Genomic DNA, 26,444 nt, shown 5'->3' with positions numbered 1-26,444 from the left:
ATATTTAACATTTGAAATTTTGTGGGCTTTATATCTTGTTCAAGCCATTCCTTAAATCATTAAACCTGATGCGCAAAAAAAAAAAATCGGGGTAAAATAAAAAATGTTTTTTTTAAATAAGTAAAACAAAAACGACAAAAAATCATGACGCTTGATCAATTGACCTTAAAATATTGAATTGAAGCAAGAAGGTGTCGATTTCATTTTAGTACGGGACCGGTCCAGCCAGCGTCTGTGAGGCCGACAGTCGGCTAGCGGCCCCCGGGCCAGCGTCAAACGCGATCGCCCGCTCGTCCACAAAACGGCGCCAACCCACCTTCCTTGTTCCCCGTCTCAGCCGGCAACAGCATGGAGGCGTTGTGAGTGGCGGCGGCGCTGGCGACCGCGTTGGCCGTGGCGGTGAACGCCGTCTGCGGGACCAGCCTGGGCATCAGCGGGACCAGCCGGCGGCCCTCGATGGACCACTCGGACGAGCTGTTCTGACCCGCCATGCTGCGGAGACGCCGCCGAAGGTGAGTGAGTGAGGCGCGCTCGGTTACAAGCTAATCGCTCGCCGGCGATTGGTCACTCACTGGTACGCGATGGTGCAAAGGCGCTCGTCGTTGACGGCCCGCCGCACTTCGGCGCGGTGGCGCTCGGTTGAAATGCTGGGGAGAGGGAGTTACGTCAAACTGGAGAACGCAATTTATGGAGAATGCCAAACTGAAACGCTTGTGGAATTAAGCCAAATGTGGAAAAAGTACAATGTGACTACAGGGCATTTTGAAAATACTGAATTCCAGTAGCGATGTAATGAGAATTGCTGAAATTAGAGTCGTTGATTTTGCAGTGCATCTTATGTACAATTTCTGATGAAAACTGTGACAACGCTAACGCTGCTAACAGTAGGTAAGCTAACCGAATCGCAAAATAGTAAATGAAGAATGGGAAGCAAATGTCCAGAAGGAGCTGAAAAAAATCCCAGATGCAATAGTTTTAAAAGTGGTTGACAAGTTTGGAAAGGAAATGTGTAAAATGACCATTACGTTGGGGATTTTTTTGTGTTGAATTTTTGGAACAACCGGAAACTAATGTGACGTGAAAAATAAGTCCCACAATGTCCTTTTGGAGTCGGAATGGTTTTGTACCAGTGGAGAAATGTGGAAGCTTGAGCTGAGAACTGAAAAAAAAAAATGCATTCATTCAAAATGATTCTATCGATGTCTTGAATTAGCTTAACGCTACAAATTTGGGATGGTTTGTGTCGGTGGAGAAATGTGGAAAGATTACACACAAACGTAATTGTGGGAATTATGTCATGGAAAAGTAGATATGAACAAAACAAAAATGGGGAATGTGGAAAAATACTTTCCAGTGCGGTCAGAAAAGAGCTGACCATTTTGACATTCGAATGGTTTTGAATAATCATTACTTTGCACACGCTAGGATTACCCGAGGATTTTGGTGAGCTCTCCCAGCAGATCCTTCTTGTCCTTGGTAAGGTCTCCTTGAGCTCGCAGGGCGCTGATGACGCCGGCGTACGCCTCCAGCTCTAAAGAAAGAGAGTAACACGTGCATACTGTGGGACCTCAATGTCGTAAAGCTCCTTCGAACTCAAACAAAGGAACTCGAACTGAGATGCGTTTTACTACTCATCCTCATTTGACATTAAGTGTTTTAAACCTCCCGCTCAGATATTATTATAATGGTAAGATTTTGATGGCGACCTTAAAGCTTACCCAGTTTGCGCAGTATCCTTTTGCACTCATCCCTGCCCAGGTCAAGGATGGTGGGCCAGACCACCGGCATGGTCCCAGTCAGCAGCGGTTTCTCCAGCTGAATCATGAGCTAATCAGGACAGTAATAGAAATGTTAGCTTCCCCAAAATACATTCAGCAGTGCACGATCTGTTCCAGTACCCCCACGCAAAAAAAAAAAAAACCCTGCAATTTTTCTCCTGTGTTTTTCAAAAGAAAAATAACTATTACATTTGATTTATATATATTACAAAACCAATTCAATAAACCATGATTTATACGAATGAAGAGCAACCACTATTCTCTCATGACTTAGGACCCTGCAGTAATGTTTTTTTGGGAGGATAAAGAATTCATGCCTGTATTGATGTTGTCTACATGTGTTGCTGGATCATTTGTGTTCAAAAATCCATTGCTTAAAGGGCTATAATTACACAGCAACATTGATGGTATTTTTTTTTTTTTTTTTTAGCCGGTCTAAGGTGCTTTGCTTTGCGTACTAGCATTACGCTAGAGGAGGCATTCTTAAGGCCAAGTTTAGCTGTTTTAGACTACATTGTGTTATCCTTTACTTTCTTTTGGTTGAGAGTGAGAGTAAACTGGGAGTGACAGACAGCTTGAAACTTTTTGTTTTGTTTGACGACTTGTTCACTCTCTGCTTAACAGCTGTTTCCTTTGAATCGAGTTGAGTTCACAGCTAGATAGATCTGGATGCAGCTGTGTGAGAGTGACCACCTCCCCGGGTTTGAATTCAAGCCAGCCTTAATATGACCACAAATTTTATTCACCAGTGCTAACACTTGAAATAGAACTGTCCGGGTGCAAACATATATGTACGGGTAATGCCAGATAGTGTGCCTCGTTTTTTCTACATCAAACTCTGAGAAAAACGGGAAATGGCTGTGGACGATGGGTGTGTACATTCTGTAAATTTTGGCCAGTTCTGGCCACCGGCTATACTTTAGGCCACGCAAACGACAACGCATCGATAGGGTGTCAATTACGCAGCATTACTTGGTAAACGCAAAAGGATGTTTGGAGGTCAGGGTCTCAAATGACTGGCATTATCTTAGCCTCTGCTGAAGTGGCTGATGTCTTACCTTCCGTTAGCAGGACAAACTCAACTCAAGGCCTCGGCAGCGTTAAAAATGCACAAACGCAAACAGCCATAGTTGTCTGTTACATTTTATCCAAGCCGCTGCATAGCGATGTTCTCCTCGAGTCAATCTGAGCGACAAAAACGCCCGGATAAGGCGCTGCAAAATGAAATGTTGTGCCAATGTTTACGTTGTCTGCTAGCAGGGATGAGCCCAAATGGATGGAGCTCGCTTCTTCGTGGGGTTTCTTATTTGATTTGTTGGCTTTGCTGGGTGTTTTCGTCCTCGGTTTTATCAGGTGTTGCCATCTAGCGGCCACAGATAACTGGAGTTTTAAAAATCAAACAATCAATTCGTGTATCGTTCAAATACACGTGTACGTGGGCAGAAAACATCTGGGAAAGATAATTGATTGCAACTTACAGTTGTTGTTTTGATCATTTTTGTATCACTTTTACCGTGCCGAACGACGCCACAGAATAAAATACTAACATTTTCACCCGGTATTTATTGGCTTTATCAGTGTGTGAAAGGATTACGAGCAGCATTTGAACGCAGCATTTTTTCCCTACTGAGGGGAAGAGGGCAGAGGCGAAAGCATTTCCTTCAATTTTGCATCCATGTGAAGTTTGATTGGGGGTGGGAAAAAAACAATTGCTGTCGGCCGAACGAGAGCGAGACGACGTTCATGACACAGGACGCGACGGATAACTTTCGATTTTTAACCCGGCCGAAGTTTGACACAAGTCCACCCTCACCCCTCCATCCATGACACCACGGTGTCATGACGGAACACTTTCCCACGGAAAATAAAAAAGATACACCCGACTCGGACGAGTAAGGAAAGTACACTCCACGGGAGTGTTTTACGTCTTTTTTTTTACGGAACAAAGGATGGGGAAAATGGAACATACTCCAAAGAGAAAGTCTGTGGAGGAGCGGCAGTTGTGATTTTTTTTTTCTTTTCAGGAAACACTCCCCAAAAAGAATATAACGGACTCTGGTTGGATGCTTCAACAAGCCCGAAAAGACAAGTGTTCTTTTTATTACACTAAAACGGCTTTATAAACATGTTATTCGGCTGAAAAGGTTGGACAATAGCAAGGGAAGCCCAATGAGTGGGACACAGACAACGCTCACCGATAGGTAAACTCGCTATTTGCCGTCACTGCATAATGAAGAGCTAACTACGTGGGAGGCTGTGTTAAAAGTTAAATTGCGGCATGATGTCTGTGTGCTGTGTTTATGGCGTACACGCCGATCTCACGAGAAGGTCGTGATTGACTCTAGGCAGTGTCAAAAACTGCCAAGTTGTCTGTGGTGTTGGTTAGATTGGTAGGCAACTTTAAAAGCGTTGTTTTTGTAAAGCTACTTGGAAATACTTTGCCATCCATTTTACTCCTAGATGATTATTATAGCACTGAAATATAGACGGGTCGATTCATTTGTCCCATAATAATTGACAAAATATCGGGATTTCAGCAGCAGCTTTTGCATGAAATGTTCTTTTGGCTGTGTTCCATGGTATATGTAACGCCTTTGAAATTCTTTTATACCCTTCTTTTGATGGACACTGAACAATGAGATACTTTTGATGCTGCGATAGCTTTATGTGGGCAAAAATGTCACGAAAAGGCTACTAGAACATCTCTACTTAATTTGGGGGTGTGAATTAGAGGAGCTTTGCTTACTCCCATTTAGCAAGAGTTTGAATGTGATTATTCAGAACACAGCCACATCCCCATTTTACGGAGGGTGTGCGCACTGCTGCAACCGCATGATCTCAGTTGGTTAGTTGACTTTCCCTCCTCAAAAAAAAGCAAAACAATTTTTCCCAATTGAGTTGTACTGGTGTACGTCACGGTGGTGGAAACAGTAGATTTAACCCTTATTTGTTTATAGCACAAAAACCTGCTCTTTGAATAGGGGTGTGTAGACTTTTCATAGCCACTGCATGTCAAGAGCCTCAAGGAGTCAATTGAAAGGCTAATTTTCTGGCTTTCTCCCAACCACACTCAGAGGAGTTTCCCCTGTGGAAAAAAGGGCCGAATTAAAGTCACACACGTTGGCGGGCGAGCATCAAAACAATCGCTCATTTGATTTGCTGACCATCTGCAACAATGGGGCACTTTTTCCTCCAATCTCACATTAAAAACGGCAAAAGGGCTCTTTAACTCTGCCAGACATTTTCAGACCCTGTTTTACCCGAACGTTTGAAAGAAAAAAAATGGAAAAATATATAAATAAGTTCCTGGATTGAATGGCTGGACTGTGAAAAGACAAATAAATGAGTGAAATGTCTTTGGCAGTGAATGAGTTAATGCAGTGGCATTCTGCAATGGCATCATGTCATGCAGCGGAAATGAGAACAAAACTTTCTCTGGAGCAGATGTAGTGAATGAATATGTTCCAGTGTTAATATCAACAAAGCTAGTCTTAAATTAATCATCCATTGTGTCCTCGAGCTTCATTTGCAACGGTATAAGCATTCAGAATTGAAGGCTAGGCGCGGGTTAGCAGTGTGTTAGCACGTGTATTAGCAAACAAAAACTAACAGTAACGCATCAGACCGTGTTAGCTATCAGTTAGCCTCTGTTGTCAAAGTATTGCTGTTTGTTGGTCGTTTGTTAGCGACTGTTAGCCCCTCTGTGACCTACTTTGAAAGCACCGAAGCTTCGTTTGGACCTGTGAAGATGTTAGCTCGGATTAGTTTCTTAGGCCGGGTACACACAAAGAGGACTCTGTCTCACAGCAATGCCAATGCGTTATGCGTTAGTTATTATCTGTTATGAACATATCAGCGACTTTCAGTAGTTTCTTAGCTAGCGACTGCTAGCCATGTTAAAAGTTTTGTAGATACTTAAAGGTTAAATCAAACCAAACATATTTTTTTCCAGAATATAGTCTATGCAGGCCCACTAGTCTAAAGATGGCATTCTGATTAATATTGCGTTTGTGGAATATTGAGAAATCCCCCCCGTTTTAGCTAGCTCAGGGGTCTGCCATTTTGTCACTTCTCTCGACTGAAGCTGACCTCAAAGTTGCTCAGGGCTCAGATAACAACCAATCATGGCTCAGCTTCAGAAAAGAGATGAGCTGTGATTGGTCGTTACTTGAGCCCTGAGCAACTTAGATCTTCAGTCGACACAAGTGACAAAATGGCCGGCCCCTGTGATGACTAAAAGTGGGTGCATTTTGCTGCTTAACTTATGTTCCACAAATGCAATATTAATCAGAATGCCGTATTTCAACTAGTGGGCGTGCATAGAACATATTCTGGAAAAAAATGTGTTTGGCTTGACTTTGTCTTGAAGCTTCTCTTAGGCATGTTAGCATTAGGGTAGCACGCGTGCTAGCCTTTTAGTGCCTTGTTTTGTGAAAATGAGTTACCCTATATATATATATATATATATATATATATATATATATATATATATTATTGCCACCTTGGCCATATTATATTGCGCAGCCAGAACAGGCTCAACTCAGCCTTTTTGGCACAAAGCTCCATTTCCTGTTCTATGCTTGTCCTCCTGTGTTGGCATCGCCCAAAAAACATAACACCAAATATGCATTTGTTTGTTGGTAAAAACGGATAACGACACAAGCGGGTGTACATGAAATAGTATATTTGTTAACCGCAATCCTCTGTGCTCTCTTTGTGCATTTCTTATGGTCGTTTTTTTCCACATCTTGCTGAAGTTTGGCCTCATTTGTGTTCTATTATCTGAAGCAGGAAGAGCAGGAAAAGGTTGAGTTGCCCAGCAACGGCCCTGCCAACTTTTCTTTTTTTCTTTTTTCCTCTCCTTTCCAAGGGTTTCTCAGAGGAAAGAATCCGCTCCGGGGATAGCTGCTTGTTGCTAACATCTGTGCGGTGGTGGGAAGTAACCAAGTACAAATACTATGAATAATGTAATTAAGTACTGTGACAGTTGTCAGTAGTATACTTTTTCTTGTATCCCTGCATTTAAACCTGGACATCTGTTCACACTTCTTTCTACTCCTGACTTTTGTCTTTTCCACCTATTGGATAATTTTGTTACTCGATTTGCAATGTTAGCAAAGCTATGCCAACACCTTCTCAGTTTCGAGAACTATGCAAGTTAGAGGATTGTGTACAGAGAAGGTTTTCTTGTTGCTCCCAGTTGTCAAAACGGCCACATCATTGACAGTAAAAATGTCGTTTTACTTTTCTACTGAAGTACACTTCAGAGTTGATAATTTTACTTAAAAAGTTGAATCAGTACTTTTTTTTTTTTAACACAAGTTTATGTACTTATACTTGCGGAGTCTGAATGCTTTTGCCACCTCTGCATCTGTTAGTTTATTTGTGAGTAGAAACTGGACAGACACTTTAGGGTATGAGTCGACTGCAGGCCCCCCCCTTGGCCTCTTATCATTGCAACAACAACACTGCGCTCCGCCACGTAATTGACAAGATTTGGAGAACATGGCAGCCGTTCTAAAAATAGACCGAAAAGAAAATAAACCTAAGTGCTCAGTCCAGCCAGCGTTCTTGTCCTAATCTGATGGATAGCAAGCAAAAGATAGAGATACGTAATGTTAGTGGAAATATGAAAGAGGGATTTAAAACAAAATAATGGACTTTTGGCAAAATGAAGCGCCACACGTCAAGATACGAAGCTCGACTGGGTGAAACCAATAAGCGGGGTACACACATACCGACAATCGGGACAAATTTGAACATTTTCTCTCCATTCCGATCAAAGTCGCAAAGGTACGATTATCGGCTGTCGAAAAGACGATCATGAGCGGTTGACCCGTGAGTGGTCGGAGTCATTTTTAGCAATCTCCGTAACTTCCATTGACAACCCGGGCAAAACTTAGCTCCTCCCCGTCATACAAAGTTTCAGTGGAGATGTGCAACTTGACTACTTCCATGACACCAACTCATCCGCCGTCTTTGTGCTACGACCGACATCTGCTTCGGGGAAGGAGACTCGTGATTGTCAGCGGCGATATCGTGGTGGTGCTCTTTTGGTTTTTGGCCCGGCGCGTTTTGCTCCCTCTACTGCCACTTGACGGGAAGGACTGACGTCACGTTCAAACAATGTCTGCCGGCCGCTGGCCCTTCCTGGCTGACGCCTTGGCGCAACTATTTGCGCTGGGGCTGAAAAATGGCAAATTTGAAAACTAACATTCATTTCCCTTGGTTGTCCTCACTTGGTTAATCAATACAAAATAATGTCAGCTCAGATCTTGACGCCGGCGTAACGTCGTCGCTTCGCATTGCTGTCATATTTTGAGTTTGGTTTTCAGGCTGGTTGATCACTACAAAGTAACGCTGATCGGCTCTGTTTTTGGTGTTGTTGCGAGTCGTCACTTCGCCTTCTATTTGGATTTGAAATGACGTTTGCTTTTTTTTTTTGTGTGGGGGGTACTCGCTTTGTTATTACAAAGTCACCACGGTCCAGCAAGCTTCAGCAGTCTCAGCTAGTTTGCTGTCTGAAGAAGTGCGTCCGCTACCTGGAGCGGCCAGCTGAGCTCATGGCGCTGCGCTCTCGCTTCCCTCAACGGCACTTGTGCACCCCGTCCACATCTTTCCCAGCCTTGTCCCGCATTCAGGAGTCTCGAGCCGAGCCAAAAAAGCTTCCTCCTGCCCCTCGCTTTCCGGGAATGTGCCCCTCCAAGCCCCCCCCCCCCCGCCTCCTCTGTGACGTGATGGCCATTGTTGAAAAGCCCCGGGCCTCCATTGTCACTACAGTCTAAACAAAGGCCCCCTCCCGCTTCAGAATTTGGAGAGGCCAACTTTTACAATTCATACACAAAACTTTAACCATTAAGTCCTTTTTATTTTTTTAAAAATTCATCATTTCGTTGGAGGAGTACAATTGCATGATCTTCTCAGCCAAGGATGAACATAGATCCTACTTCTTTTAGTAACTTAATGCCTACACATCCCTAAATGTTTGAGCTGCAAAAATGTGTCCACTTAAAAGCATCCGGCGGCCGGGAACATATCCCACTGGGTCGTCACGGGCTTTTCCGCGATGCGACAACGGGGCACTCTAAAGCAGCCACGACAACCCGAAGCCCCTGCTAACACGCCGGCTGTTAAGCTACTTTTTCAAAAATGATTTCCTCCCCTCCTGGCACTTCTATTTTGTCTCACCGTGACATGCGCGCACCCGAGGCCAACAACGAGGCACTTTAAAGCGTCCGCAGCAGCGCAAAGACGTTAAACATTTTAAAATATTGTTTTACCTTGCTCTTCCGCCTTCTCTCCTTGATGTGCGCACACTCATGGCCAACGAGGCACTCTAAAGTGCCAGTGGTTTTCATGTCTCTAACGCCTCTAATACTAGAGTATATACATTCACAGGCAAATCTGAAACTGATAATAGACATTAGGCACCATTTATTGTTTGAATACTCAAAGGAAATGACCAAGTGAATTTTTCTGTACTTTGACATTTCCTCTTGTTGGTGTCTCCTCAGGACCCCAAGCATTCTCAACAAGGAGCCTCCAGAGAGGAAGCCAAAGAACGACAAATGCTCCGTCTCACTCAAACACGAGTTTGACCCCACCGGTGAGAAACCCGCCTCGTGTCAATCCTTACGGCGAAGGCTGAAGCGCTTTTTCATCTTGTAACCACAAGTCAGGCAAGCCAAGTTTCAGGCTACAGTCAAAAAAATAAAAAATAATAAAAAAAGTTGTGAAGGTGGTTCAACTGGCTCGCCCCGCAGTCTGGAGGCCAAACTATTAGCCACTCGCCTCGCTCGTTTGAAGTCAGAAAACGGCACTTTGGGGGCCAAGTGTGAATCGCAGGGCTTTGCCGATGGCAGAAAGGGGGGGAAAAAAAACCCTGCACTTATCCTGTCTGATTTTTTTAAATTTATTATTTTTGCTAGCAGTGTTGATAGACTGCAGAAAGAGTTGCTAAACATCACGGGACTGACTGAAAACAGATGAACTCAACCTCCTGACTACATTTGTGCGTTATGTTCAATGAAGTACTATGCAGAACGCCAGGGGGCTTAATACAGAACCATGTGTCGCGCCATATTTTTCCAAACTCTTCTAGGTTAGGTGCATTTGAGGTTCTACTGTATACTTTTTGGGGGAGGAACTTTATTAAATAGAGTTGTTGTAGAAGAACAAAGTGCTTTTCAAAGCCCATTTCTGCTACGGGCCCTTCACTTCCTGTGTGGACAACCTTTCCCACCTCCCTGGCAAAATGTGAAATTTGAGCACGATTATCAAACCAAATGCTTCGTGTTGCTCAGGATAAAGCCACATGCGCTCCACTACCGGCTTGCCTCATTGTCACGATTATGATTAGGTTAAGTACCATGCAATTGAGTGTGTCTGGCGTGTGTGCGCCAATGACAGGCCTTGTCCAGCGGTGCGTGATAATCCAGAGAGATGAAAATGGTTTTGGGCTGACAGTGAGTGGAGACAACCCTGTGTTTGTGCAGCTGGTCAAGGAAGGTGAGGATCGCACGCGCACACACATCACATGTTAGCACACACAACAAAGTGACCCACACGTGCGCACAAACATGACTGTCCCGTGTTTACCGTTTCATAGATGGAGCCGCAATGCGTGCAGGCGTCCAAACTGGCGATAGAATCATAAAGGTGATTGAATGATTTATCATTTTGTTTATCATTTTGTTGATCATTTGTTTATCACAGTTGCTCTGAGGTTTTGTTGTTCGAATACCGTATGGGGTCCACCTGTGTCTGCCCAGAGAGTATGACATCACCTTAAAAACCAACGGGTGGACAGTAAACTAATCGGAGAGAAAAAAAAAAAAATCTGATTCATTTAGAATTTGTATTTTACATTACATAAACCTTTATTTACATTTACTTAAAATGTGTTACTAGTGTAGGATTGTACAGCTACATATTAAAAGTATTTGGATTACATTTTATTTATGTATTTATGTCAGTCATTTTACTGGATTTGTGTAATATTTATACATAGATATATATTGAAAAATGTTTTGAAATGATCTTTAACTGGATATTATTTATGCATATTTGATGAATCGACATGTATTAATTGTGTCATTGAATAGATCAATGTAAAAAATAACTATAACAAATATTTACCTAATCACATTTAATTGAGGAATAACGGGGCCTAGGATGGACTCCTGTGGTACTCCATAGTACAACAATGTGCAGATTATTTGAATGAATTCAAATACTAACCCTAAATGAACATGTTATACAACTGCAGTTAACCTTTTGTTAAGCAAATCAACATTTTTTCAACAGTCCTCTCCCTACATATGATGCTTTTTTTTAGGTTAACGGGACCTTAGTTACACATTCAAACCACACGGAGGTTGTAAAGCTGATCAAATGTAAGTACGTGTGTGCTGTTTCTTGCAATAACAAGCGTTTTAAAATATTAAATATTTGTACATTTGCCACACTTAGCCGGGTCCTACGTAGCACTCACAGTGCTAGGCAGACCTCCAGGTCTTCCGCAGATCCAGCTGGAGGACGATGACGACACGGTGGATGAGGAAGAAGAGTGCGACAGTGACCAATCGGTACAAAATTCACCGGGCAGAGAGCGACGTGGCAGCTCCACCTGTAGCCCTGAAGCGCACTCACACTCATCTCTGCTTGATGGGGTAAGCAAGCACATGACCATACAGGACAGTCGCTCAATAATAAATTGGTTTCAAGTTGCCCCAATTTACGAGTTTTAGCGTAATGCTAACACATAATGCTAAATGATATAGACAGGCTACGGAAGCGAGCATCTATCTAGACAGAATATGACAATACTCACAGGTTACATACTATTCTGTACGTTCATTTATGTAATTATTCATTTTTATGTAAAAAAAAATGACCAATATTACTGCAACTTATCAAAATCTACACTATTTGCATATATTACACTGCCCTCTGGTGGCCGCTCTATTTTTTCTAATTTGCGGTATTTAAAAACAAAAAAAATGTTTTATTACTATCCAGGATGGATCCACATGCTCCAGGAACACCGAAACCGAAGAGGATGACAGAACTGTGTCGTCACTGGGGGACAACATTAGCGACGGGCTAGCTAGCAACAGCACTTTGGTGGGTTCATTAGCATGGACTTATTTGTTTGTGTGAAAACTTTTTGGGGGATTTTTTTGGCCTCACTTGCCTATCCTGACCGCACATCCCTAGTATGCAGTTATCAACAAGTTCATGTTTTGCCTCACTAATATCATTTAGTTCAACACAAAGAGAAAAAAGATCAAATCGGCGGCTCGTAACACTTTTGCATTTCACCTTTTGTTGTAAAATAAACCCAGACTTTGTTTTGTTAAATTATGCACTTCATGAATTTATACACCATTATAATTTATTGATAATTATTATGTGGACCCCCCCCCCCCCCCCCCCAAGATACATCGAGCATCTCATCAGAAGAAAACAGGAAGTGGCTGTACCCACTGGTCTTTAGAAACAATGTTCACATCGCGACCGCGCGTCTTTAAATAGCCACCAAACGCTCCCGCTTTGAAAAGTCCCCCGGAATTCCCCCTGGCAGACTAAACAATCAATTTAGCTTAATTGTTGTGCCGCGTCCTGTCTGAGTTTGGATTAGCTGGGCAGGAGACGGCGGAGACCGCGCCCCGGGATGCCCCCGATGCCTGCTCGTTGGCCGCCCCTGATGCTGTTCCACCTGCTCACACACTAACAATTGGGCCAATTATTAACTACTCACTTCAAATTAAAAGAAAAAGTCATGTCAGCATGAGCTAATTCTAGCGCAGACTTCTGCTTTACATGTAACTTTTTTTTGCTAATGCTAGCGCAGGCCATTGCAAAAAAATGAGTTTCTCCATTTGAAAAAAAACAAACTTGGAAGCTTAGTGTTTTTTGGGCGCGTGTAAGCTGTGACTCATGACCACTCAGGACACGGGCAGTCAGTGCATTGCGGGTAGCCCGCCGTACCTCCTCAACCTGCAGATCATTGGCGCAGAAGACGACTACTTTGATTCGCAGCAGGAGCAGGTAACTCACACGAGTCGTGTTTTTCTTTGACTTGACTTTTAGGGTTCGCGCCATACAAGTGTGCGTTTGTTTGTTTGTTTCAGATTAACGGACAGTGCAGCTGCTTCCAGAGCATCGACTTGCTCAAGTGTCGGCCCGCCCACCTCGCCGTCTTCCTGCATCACGTCGTTTCGCAGTTTGACCCCGCCCCACTGGTAGCCATGCCGAGATTTGACACGTTCGAGGACGTGCCCAGTCGATGCCATCTTTATTTGTGGTTGTCTTTATTCTTAGCTGTGTTTCTTGTACGCCGACATCCACAAACAAACCAATTCCAAAGAAAGCCGGCGATTCTTCATGGAATTTCACTCCATCTTCGTGGATCGAACAGCGGTAGGAGCATTTTATGTCTGTCAATTTATTTGATCATTATCATTTTGTCTTGTACATTTCATTTGATCTTTTTTATTTTATTTACAGTAAATGGATTTTTTAAAGTTTGACCTTGATACGTTTCATTTAAAAAAACATTTTTGCATTTTTATTTTATTGTTTTAAAATTTTATTTTTAGTTTGATAAAGCTCAAATAAAAAATTGTGTCATTATACTTGCATTTATTTTTGGTTTTCTTAAACATATTTTAAATTGTTTAGAATTTTTATCAACAGTAATATTTATTTTGAATTATTTGTCAAATTCTCTGTGTGTAGAATCTGAAAGTCCCGGTGCCTGACGCAGTTGCAGCTGAACTCGGTAAGAAGACAAAAAAAAAAAAAAGTCATCAGGAGTCATGTGCACCAAACTGGACGTGCACCACTAATCAGACAACACACACGCAGAGCAACTTCATCAACTGTACACTAGTTATCGTGCAAATAGATATGTTTTTATTTTATCAACAATTTGCGTGTGTCACTTTCGTCAGTAATGTGGCGACCACCGTCACGGACGGGTGGGGCAGCTATAGCGCCCTCTACTGACCGGCCGCCACTGTTGTGCAGGTGTTTAACATGTATGGCGTACAACAAGAGTTTGTGTTGTGCACAGAGAAGCGCAGGCTGGAGTTAATCCCAGAGGAGGTGTGCAAGCAGTACACGCAAACCTTACAGGACTCGCTGATGCCGGACCTGTACAAGAACCTGGACGACTTCAGGTCGGTGGCGTGCTGCGCCGAGGAAAAAACAAACAAAAAAAAAACGTGTTGACGCGGGGTGTGGTCGTGTGTGCGTTGCGCGTCCGCAGACAGAAGCGCAGCATGGGGCTGACCCTGGCCGAGGACGAGCTGTCCAGGCTGGACGCCGACGCGGGCAAAGAGCCGCCGGCCTGGGAGAGGGAATGCTCGTGTGCGGAACACATTCTCACCAAGATTGAGGACATCCTGTGAGACGCGTGCACAGCGCACACACACATGCCTGCCAACATGTATTTTATTTCTATGCTTTACAGCAGAGGCGGAGCTAAACATTTATATCAAGGGGCCCAAAAAAAATCCAGAAACATTCTTTTCTACGCAGAACGGGGGGGGTAATGTGGAACAAAATTCCCGGAAAAATTGGAAAATACCCTAAAATCAATTATCTGCTGATCAATGATCAAAACAATTTCCAAATATTTGATCACTTAAATGACGCTCATGGCAAGTTTCCCGTTGCAGATTAACATCTCAACCCTCCGAGGAGGAGAAATGGTACGACTCATCCACACTTGCATGGAAGCGCACGCATGCATGCATGCGGGATGCGTCTCAAGTTTGTTTTGTGCTCATGCGCCAGTCAAACGATGCAGTACGTCATCCTCACGTACATGAAGCACCTCGGCGTCAAAGTCAAGGAGCCTCGAGGCCTGGAACAGAAACGAGCGCGAATCAACTTCCTGCCCAAGATTAAGGTGCGCGCTTAAACTGTCACCACGCGCGCGTGGCAACCCAAAATGAAGACTTGTTTAGGTTTTTTTTTTTTTTTTCTTTTTTCTTCACGCAGAAGACCATCAAGCCCGACAAGGAAGGCGAGGAAAAAGTGAAAAAGCCCCGTTTTCCCAACATCCTGGTCCCGCCGCGCCGTCTGAGCAGAGTGGACTCCACTTCAGGTGAGCGGGAGGAAAAAAAAAAATGTGCACAAATTCCCCCCCAATAATCAAATGAGTATTTTTGCAAAATATTTGTACTTTTCTGAAACTTTTTACATTTTAAAGAACCTATTTTGTTTATTTGTTATGTTTCTTTTAGTTTTACAGTACATGCAACATATCATATGTCCTTTTTAATGTAGTTATATTATGCACAATCAAAGATGTTAATTTATAAAACTAAACAGTTCAGAGAATGTATGGATGATTTGTAAAAATATACATACAAATTATGCGTTATGTTAGATAGTACACAACATTTTAAATGTGTATTGATCAACATTCCATGAAAATGCCCGAATAGAAATATTTTTGAATTCTCTTACATTTTGAGCATAAAAACCAATATTTAACATTTACCAAAGTATTTTGTACGTACGGAAATATGTGCATCTTAACTGTGAATACTTGTGTTTGTATTTTGCGTGCGTGTGCGCGCAGTGGGCAAGGCCGCGGAGGTGAACAAGCAGCGTTCGCCGAAGCTCCTCCCCCAGACGGCGTTTGGCGTCCCCGAGCCGCCCGACTCGTCCCCCTCAAATTGCGGAAAGATCCGCGGCAATCACCTCGGCGACAGTTTGGACGTTTTGAGCGCCTCGTCCGTGCACAGCTCGCCCACAGCGGCGGCCCCGGACGCCAGCGGGCACGACTCGGACAGCAGTAGGAAACGCGTTTGCGTCCTTGCTGGTTGGTCGTGATGACCGTTCCCTCCTCGTCTTTCGGGTCATTTATTATTTTGATTTTTTTTGCAATCCCACAGACGTCTCTCCGTTCTGCCTCCAGCCCCGACTGGGCGAGGTTTCGGCGTGCGGCTACCAGCAAGATGCCGTCTGCAGCCCTACCAGTACGCACTTTGACTTCAGCCCTTCCAATCTGGAGCATTTACAGGAGGAGAATGACCACGATCCCTTCAGGTAGGAATGAGGCGCTTTGAGACAACGGTGACCTCACGCACAGGTTTTGAAAAATACAAAGAGTCGTTCGGACGATTTTGAGCAAAAATATGAAAGGTTTGAACGCTGTGCGGTGGCAGTGAACTCAGGTCCGAGGCTAACATCAGCAATGATCTTAAACTTTAAAACTCTAACAACAACCCTCAAACTGATTATTCATTTCAGACCATTTTAAACCTTAAAATAATACTACAATTATCAATTTGAGGTTGTTTTAGGTCAATTTGGATTCATTTTAGGTCATTCTAAATCTGTTAACAGCCATGCACATTTCATCTAGTCCACTACCTTAATGCTAGCATATAATGGGAAACACCATAGGTGGGCTAACAAATTAGCATCGATGTGAGAGTAACTCTTAAACCTTCAGAAATTGCAGCGCATTTTACTTATGACCGATCGGAGTCACGATGGTGATTTTGTGTGTTCACAGGATGGAGGTGACGTGCGCGGCGAGCACGGCCGACGTGCCGAGCGAGGACGAGCAAGCGTGCGAGGCGGCGGGCGAGGACGATCCGCTCAACTGGCAGAGCCTGGTGAGCCGCGATGTACTGGCCGCGCTCACGCCGCAGGAGATCAAGAGGCAAGAAGTCATCAATGGTGAGGCAACAACCACGAAAACCATACGACTGGTGGCGGTATCGCCAATTCATGCTGCATCTTCACAGAGTGCATCAAATATTGATATCACCCTGTGTTCTTCTAATACGTCAAGATACCCACATTTACTGCTGTATCATGACAGATGATACAGCGATGGTCTTGCGATATCAATATTTGAGCCCGGTGTCATCGGTGCAGCATTGATACAGACAAGTATACGATATGAGGCAATTTTGATACAGACAACGGTACAAGGTAAATTTGTGCCGATACCAATAGCATTTTGATATCTGATCCTGGCCTATTGATGAGGTATCATGACAGACAAGGATGACAACGTACATTGCCATATCGTTATCTAATACTGGCGTACCGATGCCGATACCAATGCTTTATTTTGCTGCATTGTAATACGCTACATTGCAATATGGATGCCATATCAAGACAGACAACGATACAATACGAGTGGCTATCAATATTTGATGGCGATACACGGCCGCGCGAACGGATAAATGAGAATGTGTGAATTGTCGTCCTACCTGGGCAGAGTTGTTCTGCACGGAGCGGGCCCACTTGCGCATGCTGAAGGTGTTGGACGGCGTGTTCTACCAGCGGCTGAGCAGGGACGCCATCTTACCGCCGGACGACGTCAAGAGCATCTTCACCAACCTGGACGACATCATGCAGCTGCACGGTGAGTCGCGCGCTCGGCCGACACCTAAAACGTCCAAAAAGTCATTTTTCTTTGTTCAAGAGGTGCGTAAAAAGAAAAGTGAATATGCAACAAAGTATTGCATTTTAATGCTAAAATAACCATCTGTTTCATTCTTAATTTTATCCTTCCCAATTAATACCATTTGGTATTGAATATTTTTCAAACAAGTGTGCATTTGACATCAACAAGCGCATGAGGAACACATTGTCATTTCTTTTGAACCACTTTTCTTTTTTTCTCGAAGTAATTTTGAACAGAAAGCTCGATTTTAAGTTTGAACTACATTTCCAAAGTTCCATTTAAGCAAAGCGCTTTAACCGCGTTTTTGATCAAGGCTACGTTTCGAAATAAAGCTGTCTTTCGATCATCCGCTTTCCTTTACATTCGAACCACCAACTTGAAACTATTTCCTAGTGACTTTTCTGACATAAACGTCGTATGCAAGCAAAGAAAAAGCGTTTGAAGACATTACCGTCCGCGCTCGTGAGTCGAAAGGACGGACCGGCTCTGTGCTCGGCGCAGAGCTCGAAAGTGGCTTTTCCGGCTGTGAGCGCGAGCGCAGCATTCAGCAGGTGCTCTGATTGAAAAGAGCCCCAGCTGGTGTGGCGCTTCCCAGCCCACCAGTGAGACAGTCGGGAGCCTGCCACATTGACGGAAAATGACACTTTTACAAATGTGTTTTGTGTTGTGTTGCTTACAATGAATCAATTGCGTCATGAGATAGCAGAATTAGAAAGAAATACATTGTAAAGAATCTATTTTCGGGGGAGGAAGAACATTTTAAAAGAACGCAATAAGTGGCCGTTTATCCAATCAGATGATGCGTGCTCATTTTCAATTTCATTTGCCGCGAACGTCACCTTGTGTAACTTCTTTGAACGTTCGGGTTTCCCCCAGTGTCCCTCACCGAGCAAATGGCGGCCATCAGGAAGAGGAGTGAGACGTCCGTCATCGGTCAGATCGGCGAGGATCTCTTGGCTTGGGTACGAGCGCTAAAGGAGAGCCGACGTAGCATCGGGGCCGTCCGCAAATCGGGAACGCAAATCGGAGCAATATGCGGCGATAGCGCTATTTGATGCGATCTCGTGACGCCACGCATACTGATACTGATATTTGATGTTGGCATTGATTTTTTTTTTTTGATTGATTTTTTTTAAATCATGAAGTTCAAATACATCCCAGTCTGGATGTTAGATGTTTAATCTTGATGGGCCACGAGCCCTCATCAAAGATCCATAGAGCAAAGTATCGCTACGATACCAAACATTGCGATATCGCGATTCGATGCCTGGTATCATTTACTGTATTGTTACAGACAAGGATGCGATACAGCAGCGATACACCGGCTTCAATGCACGATCTTGCAACGTATTATTGACACGGTACATTGAGGAATTGATATTTGGTTCCGGTGTATTGTGTCAGACAACAATATGAGACATTGCGATATCAATATTTGATATTTGTGTATTGATGATGTATCGTTAAGTACAATGGCACGCTACATTGTCGTACCAATGCTATGTCGTAGCGGACAATGAGACGATACATCTGGATATCGATATTTGATACTCTTGTGTGTGTGTGTGTGTCAGTGTTAGAATAGTTTAGGATTTTTCATTCTAGTTTGTTTTTATGTCATTTTGTCTTTTGTTTTAGTACTTGTTTTTTTTTTTGTTCTTTTTTAATATGGAGTATTTGTTGAATGAGAGATAAAAAAAAAAGTATTGTATGATAAAGTAAACCACGATTGTCTTCTGTAGCTGGTGATGGACGGCAATACGGAAATAAATCAAATGAATCCCCAAATCCCCTACATGATCTGAATTGGCAAAGATGAAAACAAAGGCCATTTTTGCTAAACCGTTTTTGTTAGTTTTCTGAATGTAAGATGTATTTCCAGTTGCTTTTTGTTGTTTTTAAAAAAAGGTTTTGGTTTTGGGTGGTTCCAATTGGAGTGGTTTTGTTTTGTGAGCCCTAATAATTCGCGTGCGTGCTAATAATGTTAATTGTAGTTCAGCGGCGAGGAAGAGGAGAAGATAAGACGCGCGGTGGCCACGTTCTGCAGCAACCAACCGTCTGCGCTGGAGCTCATCAAGAGCAAGAAGAAGAAGGACCAGAGGTTCACCTTGTTCATGCAGGTGGCAGACGCACGCGCTAGCAAACGGCCGCAGGTTTGCGCCGCTCGGTCTGAGCCCGCCGGCGCCGGCGTTTGTGTTTGTGTCGAGGCGGCCGAGAGCAACCGGCTGTGCCGCCGTCTGCAGCTGAAGGACATCATTCCGGTGGAAATGCAGCGAGCCACCAAGTACCCGCTTCTCTTGGACAAGATTGCCAAGTACACAGGTAGGCACGCCAGGCGCAACTTTGGAGGGTTTTACAGCAGTCGCTTAACACGGGCAATTTTTGTGTGTGGAACGCACACCAGCACCCGTTCTACTTTTGGGGCAGACGTATGGTCATCTTACTTTAAAATACGGAACTTTTGACGATACCATCGTCGCATTTTAACCTGTGACATTTTTGAGGATTTTACGGTAGTCGTTTAACTTTTGGGGGATTTACTCTAGTCTGATTTCAACAGGCACACAATAAAGGGAGATTGAGCCCAAACAACTTTTGAGTGATTTATGCTCGTCTAATTTGAACATCAAACTTTTTTACACATGCAATTTGGGGTGATTTATGACTGCCTAATTTTTGCCACTAATCTTTTCTTTTTAACATCCTCAGCTTTTGGGAGCGTTGTGGCAGTCTTGGGATTTATGCTAATCTTATTTTAATCGATAACACTGGCTGATTTTTGGCAGTCTTAACTTTGACACGTGCAACATTTGGGGATTTTCTGTATTCTTATTTTAGCCAGTGGAGCTTTTCCGAGGCATTGTCTAATTTTCACATGCGCTTTATGATGATCTCATTTCACCACGCGAAACCTTTTTCAACCGGTGAGGTATCTGGGTGTGTGTGAATGGTAATCTTACTTTGAGCAACTGTGCGACGGGGGTGGCGATGTTTTTGTCCCTGCAGAGGACGAGGAGGAGGCGGACAAGGTGAAAAAAGCCGGCGAATGCTGCAGGCAGATTCTCAACCACGTCAACCAGGCGGTCAAAGAGGCTGAGAACAAACAGGTTGAAATGACGCACGCGATCGTCTGCGGAAAGCAAACGTGAAGTTGCCCAAGCCTAAACGGGAACTTTCCTCCGACGACAAAAGAGGCTGGTGGACTATCAGAGACGGTTGGACATCTCGTCGCTAAAAGCCAACGAGAACCCGCTCATCGCCGAGCTGCGGGTAGGGGAAGCCAAAACGTGTGGCCAAAGTGCAAATTTGTGCTTCTGGGGCTGACCAAATGCCGATCATTCGCCAGAATCTGGACCTGACCAAGAGGAAGATGGTCCACGAGGGACCGCTCTCCTGGAAAGTCAACAAAGACAAAAGAATCGGTACGGACAGATTCAACGAGTGCACAAAACATTACCAACATTAACAATCAGAAAAAAAAAAAACAAAAAAAAAAAAGACTGTTCATTCTAAAGCAAAATGTTTGATTCGTATTACCGGCATTCAAAATCATGAAAAGAAAAAAACAAAACTGTTCATGATGAAAAAGAACACAAAAACAAATGACAACCATCAACATACTACAAGCTTATAATAATTCAAAACACCCCAAAATTTCTAAAAATAAAAAAACAAGTTCTTCCAGTTTTTCAAATGGTTTCAACCCCAAGTTGTAATCTCACTAAATATGCTTATTTTATTGTCAATTGATTTCTTAATATGCAAATTGAATACAGCAGATTTGAATTTGATTAGCTAGAATTTGCTGAAAGCATTTTCCTGCTCGATTAGACCTGCCAATTGGCCGAGAGAAATGAGGCTCCTCCCCCTCATTTCAACATAGTTCCTTTTATTTTAGCTAAGGGCTGTCTTTGGCCTGAGGCTTTCTGCTTTCGTGCTTCCGGAAAGTATTCGCCGCGCTTGATTTTGTTCGAGTTGTCTCCATTTGATGCCTTTTGTGCGCGCTCAGATCTGTACACGCTCCTGCTGGAGGACATCTTGGTGCTCCTTCAGAAGCAGGACGAGCGCCTGCTGCTCAAGTTCCACAGCAAGAACGTGGCGAGCGCCGCCGACTCCAAGCTCAGCTTCAGCCCCGTCGTCAAACTCAGCACCGTAATCGTCAGACCCGTCGCCACCAGTAACCGCCCGCCGCCGCCGCCGCCCTATTCGTTCATCTATTCAGTCAAGCCCCGCCCCCACCCCGAGTCTCATGTTTGTATCGAATGATTTCATGACCGAATTCAGTTTGTCTATGGGACATGGCTTTGCGGGTGCGTACGTGCTCGATGCAGGGTGTCGTTCTCGTGAGTGTTTTTTTTTTTTTTTTTTTTTCGCCGCCGTCGTGAGCGAGTCTCGCTGTCTGCGTCTTCAGACAAAAAGTCCTTCTTCGTGCTGTCCATGTCGGAGAACGGGGCGCAGATCTACGAGCTGACGGCTCAGAGCGTGTCGGACCAGCGGACGTAAGTTGGGGCCCGCCGCGTTACCGTGACGACCAGCTCACCCCGCGTCATGGCGCTCGCTTTTGTCCCGGCAGGTGGCAGTGTCTCATCACGCAGTGCGCCGACTCCATGAAGGCAAATTCTCAGTGCGGCGACACGCCCACCACGCCCACGCAGTGAGTGGGGCCAGGCCACACTTTTTGCTTAAGTGTAGTTTTAAAATGTTATTTTAGTTTTTCAAATGAACAATTTTTCACTATTTTTTTATTTTAATTTTTGATGTTTTTTTGTGTTGAAAATGGCAGGTTTTGCTTGATTTTTTTTCTTGTTTCAATTTTGTAATGACATTTTCAATTTTGTTTCTATGATTTAAAAAAAAAAAATGTATTGGATGTTTGTAGTAATTTGATTTTAGTCTTCCATAACACAATAAAAGTATTCGGTTTTTTTAAAATAATCCTTTTGAAAAATATATATTTTCTGTCGGGTGAAACTCTGACTTCAGACTATAATAGTACAATATTGAATTTGTTGGCTGTCATCACATGGTTTGTACATTTAGCCAGGATTAAAAGTAGTCATCTTTGCACCTTTTACTATAAAAGTTGTCCGTGTTCCAACGGAAGCCGTTTTTCTTTTTCCTTCCCAGAGGCGAGCAGGACGCCATCGAGATCATCGACTGTGAGCTGGACAAGCCCAGCAAAGACGGCGCCGACACGTCAGGTGGCCGGGCGCCTTTTACATCGCGATCCGTTCTTTTGCCGCCTTCTAATCAACTGCCAATTGATTTTCTCAGAGTCCTCTGACATTGCGGCCCCCCCCACGACAAACCCCTTTGACGGCGTCAAGTCGGAGGACGACGAGGAGGAGGAAGAGAAGGCCGAGGAGGACGACGACGACGACAAGGAGGAGGAGGCCGAGGAGGGAGCGCTGTCGGCGGACGACAGGCAGGAAGGCGAGGAGAAAGAGGAAGAGGAGGGGGAGGTGGACGAGGAAGAGCTGAAGGCCTTCCTGGAGGCTCAGCCGGAGGACGAGGACCAAGACAAGGAGGACCGGACGCAAGCTTCGTCCTCGTCTTTGGGCTCTCCGTCCTCCAAAGCCGAAGACGCTCTGCGGACGCGTAAGTCGAGCGCGTTTACCGCCAGCGTCGCCTCGCCGCTAACGTCCGAACAACGCCGCAAGTGTGCGTTTTTGGCAAAGTCGCTTTCAAGAACACTCAAGTGGAGCGCCCGACGTGTGTTACACGATGCGTGTGACTGCCAAAGACGGACAAATGTGGAAGGAGTGGAATGCCCCGTGAATAATACAAAATCCAAAACAAAAAAGATCCAAAATGCAGGGCGAGTATTGTCCAGGGGTCCAACAAAAATTGTCCGTGACTTGGAGTCAGGTCAGTGAAGACCAAAAACCAATTGATGTTTTGCACTGAATGTAAAATGTAAAAAAAACAAAGCTTTTCTCCACATGAAATAGCAACCGGCTGTGCTTTTGACAGGATGCAGTCCGAGAAATCAGGACAACTTTGCGCATTTCATCGAAAGTAGCATTCAAGAATACCACATGTAAGGCAAAAATAAGTGTCGCATTTGTGTCTTGGATAGACGGAAGGAACCACCTACAAACGTGACAAATTTCAGATTTGGACAGCATGCCATGCTAGCAAACAGTAGAAAATGTAACCTCCAAAAATGGAGTTATGGGGCATGACGTAACACTCTCAATAACTACAAGTGTGTGTGTGTGTTTTGTTTTTTTTGTGTGTTTGTGTGTCACGTCCAATTTTAAAGTGTGGCCTAAATGTGTGTGTGTGTGTGTGTGTGTGTGTGTGCGTTTGCGGTTGTAGTGGTGCTGCTGAAGCAGCTCGTCTTCCAGCACATGATGGCTGGGCCCGAGGAGAAGACGGCGCCCCCGCGCCCGCCCACCCCCCCGCCCGGCACGGCTCCCGACGGCGGCGTATGCCCAAGTTTCCACAAAGACGACGCCCGGACTGAACGGAACGGTGCGCCTCTCGTTTTGTCCGCCACGGGAAAATCCATCGAGAAAACGGACCTTAGGCAAAAAAAAATGACAATGACTTTGCATCAAAAACGCAAGTAGCGTTGAAGGACTCATTTGGCCTTTGGATGTGAATGTTCAAGAAAAGTACAAAAGGTCAAGAAAATCTGTTCATGACGGGGTTCAATTAAAAAAGAACCAATTCCAATTACAAGTAATGTTCAAGAACACAACAAAGTTGTATTTATTGATGTGAAGAAACGCCACAAAGTGTGGTTTTCATTTGATGTACGCTTTAAGAGAAGAACGCATTTGTGTTGCGCTGTGAAGTAATGTTAAAAAATAGGGTTTTTTTTTACTAGTTAATGTTGCAAAATCTCCAAATTCCAGTTCAACTACAAAATCTTTTTTTTATAGCCCTATTCGAGGAAATACAAATTCCACATCTAATTTGCGCTTTGATTTGAAATAATGTCGACTCACTCAACAATCTTGAGCTTTTGATGGGACGTAAAAGTACTTTGCATTTTTTGATGTGAACTTATGTTCCGGAAACCTAAAAATGCTTGGCAACATGGAACAACTACTAATTGGTGGTTTTGTTGTGAAGTAACATTCAAGCACACGAGTGCTTGTTTCAATGGATGGCTGTCAAGTTGTTGCCCCAACTTTGAAAGTGTTTTTGCGGTGTGACACTCGTACCGTAGGCGCAGTGGATCCGGGCGGCGGCTGCAGCAATGACGACGGGGACGGCAGTGACACGTTGGTGGACGCCGTGGACACGAGCAAGCTTCTGTCGTCCGAAAACGGCGGTCGACCGAACCTCAGCAGACGTGTGATGACGCACCTGCGCCTCCTGCAGGCCGACCTGCAGTACCTCAAGGTACAGAAATCCTACCGCCTCCATCGTGGGCGGGGCTTACGTTCCAACAAGCGAACATCTGTGATGTAGAAACACTGTTTTCAATACACCCATGGGATGCTTTTATAGCCTTTGCGGCACTTTGTTTTTTAAAGGTCTCTTTTAAAATAATACAAACACATTGAAAGACATATTGCGGGAGCATAAGCGCAATAGATCAAACCAAAATATTGTGGAAAAACACTTCACAATACCGATCCTTCTAAAGTGTTTACGGTAAACAGATGTCAGTTCATTTTTTTCAGTTTGGAAAAAAATGACAATATACAGCAATAATCAAGGGCAAAGACAAATATGAAATGAACTTACAGCCGTCTGTAGGCGTAAAATGCAGGATTCCAAAGGAGTTCACATTCAAGAATCTTGTACAAAAACAAGGCTGAGCTGAAATACTTCCTGTTTTCCTTCTTCTCCTTTCAAATTGACACCAAGTCATACCATGTTGCCGTCTAGTGGTCGAAAGTGGAATTACACCCTGGATAAACGGGTTGTAGAACAAAATGGAGAACATGGAATACTCCCTGTTGAAGTTTACCCAGCAGCCAGTAAGGTGCGAGAACACAAACTTGTTTGGGAAGTGACGTGACGTTTGAAGGAACTCATCCTTCGTTTCCAACGGGACGTTACTTGGAGGAACGCTCAAAAATACTACAAATGTGTCTAGCAAATTAAAGTAACATTTAATTAAAGTAACATTGAGAGCAGTGGTACAAACTTATTTGGGGGGGGGGGGCGGGTTAAATAACCTCCAAGAAAATAATTAGTTACGACATCAAGTACTAATTTTCATTTCAGACGTGAAGCAACATTCAAGGACATCAACTGTGGTTTGATTGTGACGTGATGTTGCTAACTTAACGGGCCAAAATAATTTTGAGTTTCCAATGCCACGCAACACCTACACACAAAACTAGCTTGTCTTTTGGCTTTGAAGTCATGTTCAAGGACATAACAAACGTTGCTTTGGATGCGGTGTTCAAGAAAACTACTAATGCATATTTCTTCATGAGCTACACACAGCGCTAGTTTGTGTAGTTGGCAGTCGAGAACACGACAGACTTTTGCGCTGGGTGACAAATTTCACGCTGAAAATGTTACGCTGTCCTTCCAGGAAGTGGAGCTGAAGTACAAGGAGCTGCTCAGGACGCCGGTCGACTCGGACAACGGTGTGTTTCACGCCCGCTCGTCGTCATTTTCGACCTTTCCTTTTCCCACTCATCACTAACACTTGGTGGTGTTGAACACTTTTCAGACGGGCTTCACTGAAGACGCCCTCGCCGTTTTTCATGCCCCCTTTTTGGGTCCTCAACGCGCCACTTTTCGCTCACTGCTGTCAAGCCACTGAAAAATGAAAGCCAGGTGACCAAATTCCACTGCAGTCCTCTTGAAGATTTGCATTTTCATGATTTGAACACTGGACACTCACCAAGTACAAAACCTTGTGGATGGGACTCCTTGCTAAACGCTTCTTTGGCTTTGAGTACATTATTATGATTATTATTGTTTTAAAAAAAAAAAAATAAGGAAAAAAAAAAACATTCACAAGCCCCAAGACTGCACATGAGAATTTGTAACTTTTTTCCTCCCTTTCTAGAGAATATGTAAAACAACAAAAAAAAAAACATTAAACACAGGATTGCTGTTAAGTCTTATTTGTAAAATTAACTTATGAGAATGTTTTTCTATCATGTTGTAACACGCAAAAAGATGCTAATGTACTCATGCGCTATTAATCATCTTTTAGTTGTTTTTAATTATGTTGTATTTATTTTCTGTGTATGCGCAACGTGCATCGTCTCCTGTTGAATAAAAAAAGACCCCCTTTT

At 43.9% G+C, this 26,444-nt stretch overlaps 2 protein-coding genes across 8 annotated transcripts in view; one reads left to right on the top strand and one right to left on the bottom strand.

The window, feature by feature from the left end:
• emsy (EMSY transcriptional repressor, BRCA2 interacting) overlaps positions 1-17,834 on the bottom strand; it is a 27,198-nt gene extending 9,364 nt beyond the window's left edge. For both annotated transcript variants that reach the window (XM_086057467.1, XM_086057468.1), the window contains exons 1-6: positions 17,675-17,834; positions 17,027-17,205; positions 1,719-1,827; positions 1,432-1,531; positions 573-647; positions 317-492 (exon numbers count right to left, since the gene is read on the bottom strand). In XM_086057467.1, the coding sequence (XP_085913593.1) occupies positions 317-492; positions 573-647; positions 1,432-1,531; positions 1,719-1,827; positions 17,027-17,068 (502 nt within the window). In that variant the 5' untranslated portion in view covers positions 17,069-17,205; positions 17,675-17,834. The remainder of the gene's footprint in view (positions 1-316; positions 493-572; positions 648-1,431; positions 1,532-1,718; positions 1,828-17,026; positions 17,206-17,674) is intronic.
• Positions 1-26,444, top strand: part of arhgef12b (Rho guanine nucleotide exchange factor (GEF) 12b) — a 26,994-nt gene extending 550 nt beyond the window's left edge. The window contains exons 1-35 of one of the 6 annotated variants that reach the window (XM_086057464.1): positions 3,402-3,670; positions 9,293-9,384; positions 10,188-10,286; positions 10,387-10,436; positions 11,116-11,173; positions 11,250-11,449; positions 11,799-11,903; positions 12,732-12,830; positions 12,914-13,024; positions 13,104-13,202; positions 13,521-13,563; positions 13,858-13,963; positions 14,053-14,190; positions 14,465-14,497; positions 14,583-14,697; positions 14,790-14,895; positions 15,376-15,618; positions 15,692-15,845; positions 16,318-16,484; positions 17,035-17,181; positions 18,100-18,185; positions 19,218-19,343; positions 19,431-19,545; positions 20,230-20,330; positions 20,416-20,493; positions 20,570-20,645; positions 21,233-21,400; positions 21,635-21,722; positions 21,797-21,877; positions 22,351-22,424; positions 22,498-22,821; positions 23,545-23,700; positions 24,404-24,579; positions 25,730-25,784; positions 25,871-26,444. In XM_086057464.1, coding sequence (XP_085913590.1) covers positions 3,618-3,670; positions 9,293-9,384; positions 10,188-10,286; positions 10,387-10,436; positions 11,116-11,173; positions 11,250-11,449; positions 11,799-11,903; positions 12,732-12,830; positions 12,914-13,024; positions 13,104-13,202; positions 13,521-13,563; positions 13,858-13,963; positions 14,053-14,190; positions 14,465-14,497; positions 14,583-14,697; positions 14,790-14,895; positions 15,376-15,618; positions 15,692-15,845; positions 16,318-16,484; positions 17,035-17,181; positions 18,100-18,185; positions 19,218-19,343; positions 19,431-19,545; positions 20,230-20,330; positions 20,416-20,493; positions 20,570-20,645; positions 21,233-21,400; positions 21,635-21,722; positions 21,797-21,877; positions 22,351-22,424; positions 22,498-22,821; positions 23,545-23,700; positions 24,404-24,579; positions 25,730-25,784; positions 25,871-25,884 — 3,936 coding nt within the window. In that variant the 5' untranslated portion in view covers positions 3,402-3,617 and the 3' untranslated portion in view covers positions 25,885-26,444. Of the gene's footprint in view, positions 1-337; positions 513-3,401; positions 3,980-9,292; positions 9,385-10,187; positions 10,287-10,386; positions 10,437-11,115; positions 11,174-11,249; positions 11,450-11,798; positions 11,904-12,731; positions 12,831-12,913; positions 13,025-13,103; positions 13,203-13,520; positions 13,564-13,857; positions 13,964-14,052; positions 14,191-14,464; positions 14,498-14,582; positions 14,698-14,789; positions 14,896-15,375; positions 15,619-15,691; positions 15,846-16,317; positions 16,485-17,034; positions 17,182-18,099; positions 18,186-19,217; positions 19,344-19,430; positions 19,546-20,229; positions 20,331-20,415; positions 20,494-20,569; positions 20,646-21,232; positions 21,401-21,634; positions 21,723-21,796; positions 21,878-22,350; positions 22,425-22,497; positions 22,822-23,544; positions 23,701-24,403; positions 24,580-25,729 lie in introns of those variants that run through there. The other 5 variants (XM_086057463.1, XM_086057462.1, XM_086057460.1 and 2 more) reach the window with 5 other exon arrangements.

This window comes from Filicampus tigris, chromosome 17 (assembly GCF_054856515.1).
Source record: "Filicampus tigris isolate MCC_2025a chromosome 17, RoL_Ftig_1.0, whole genome shotgun sequence".
Classification (NCBI taxonomy): Eukaryota; Metazoa; Chordata; class Actinopteri; order Syngnathiformes; family Syngnathidae; genus Filicampus; species Filicampus tigris.
The sequence above is the reverse complement of the archived record's forward strand: the minus strand, read 5'-3'. Positions and strand labels throughout refer to the sequence as shown.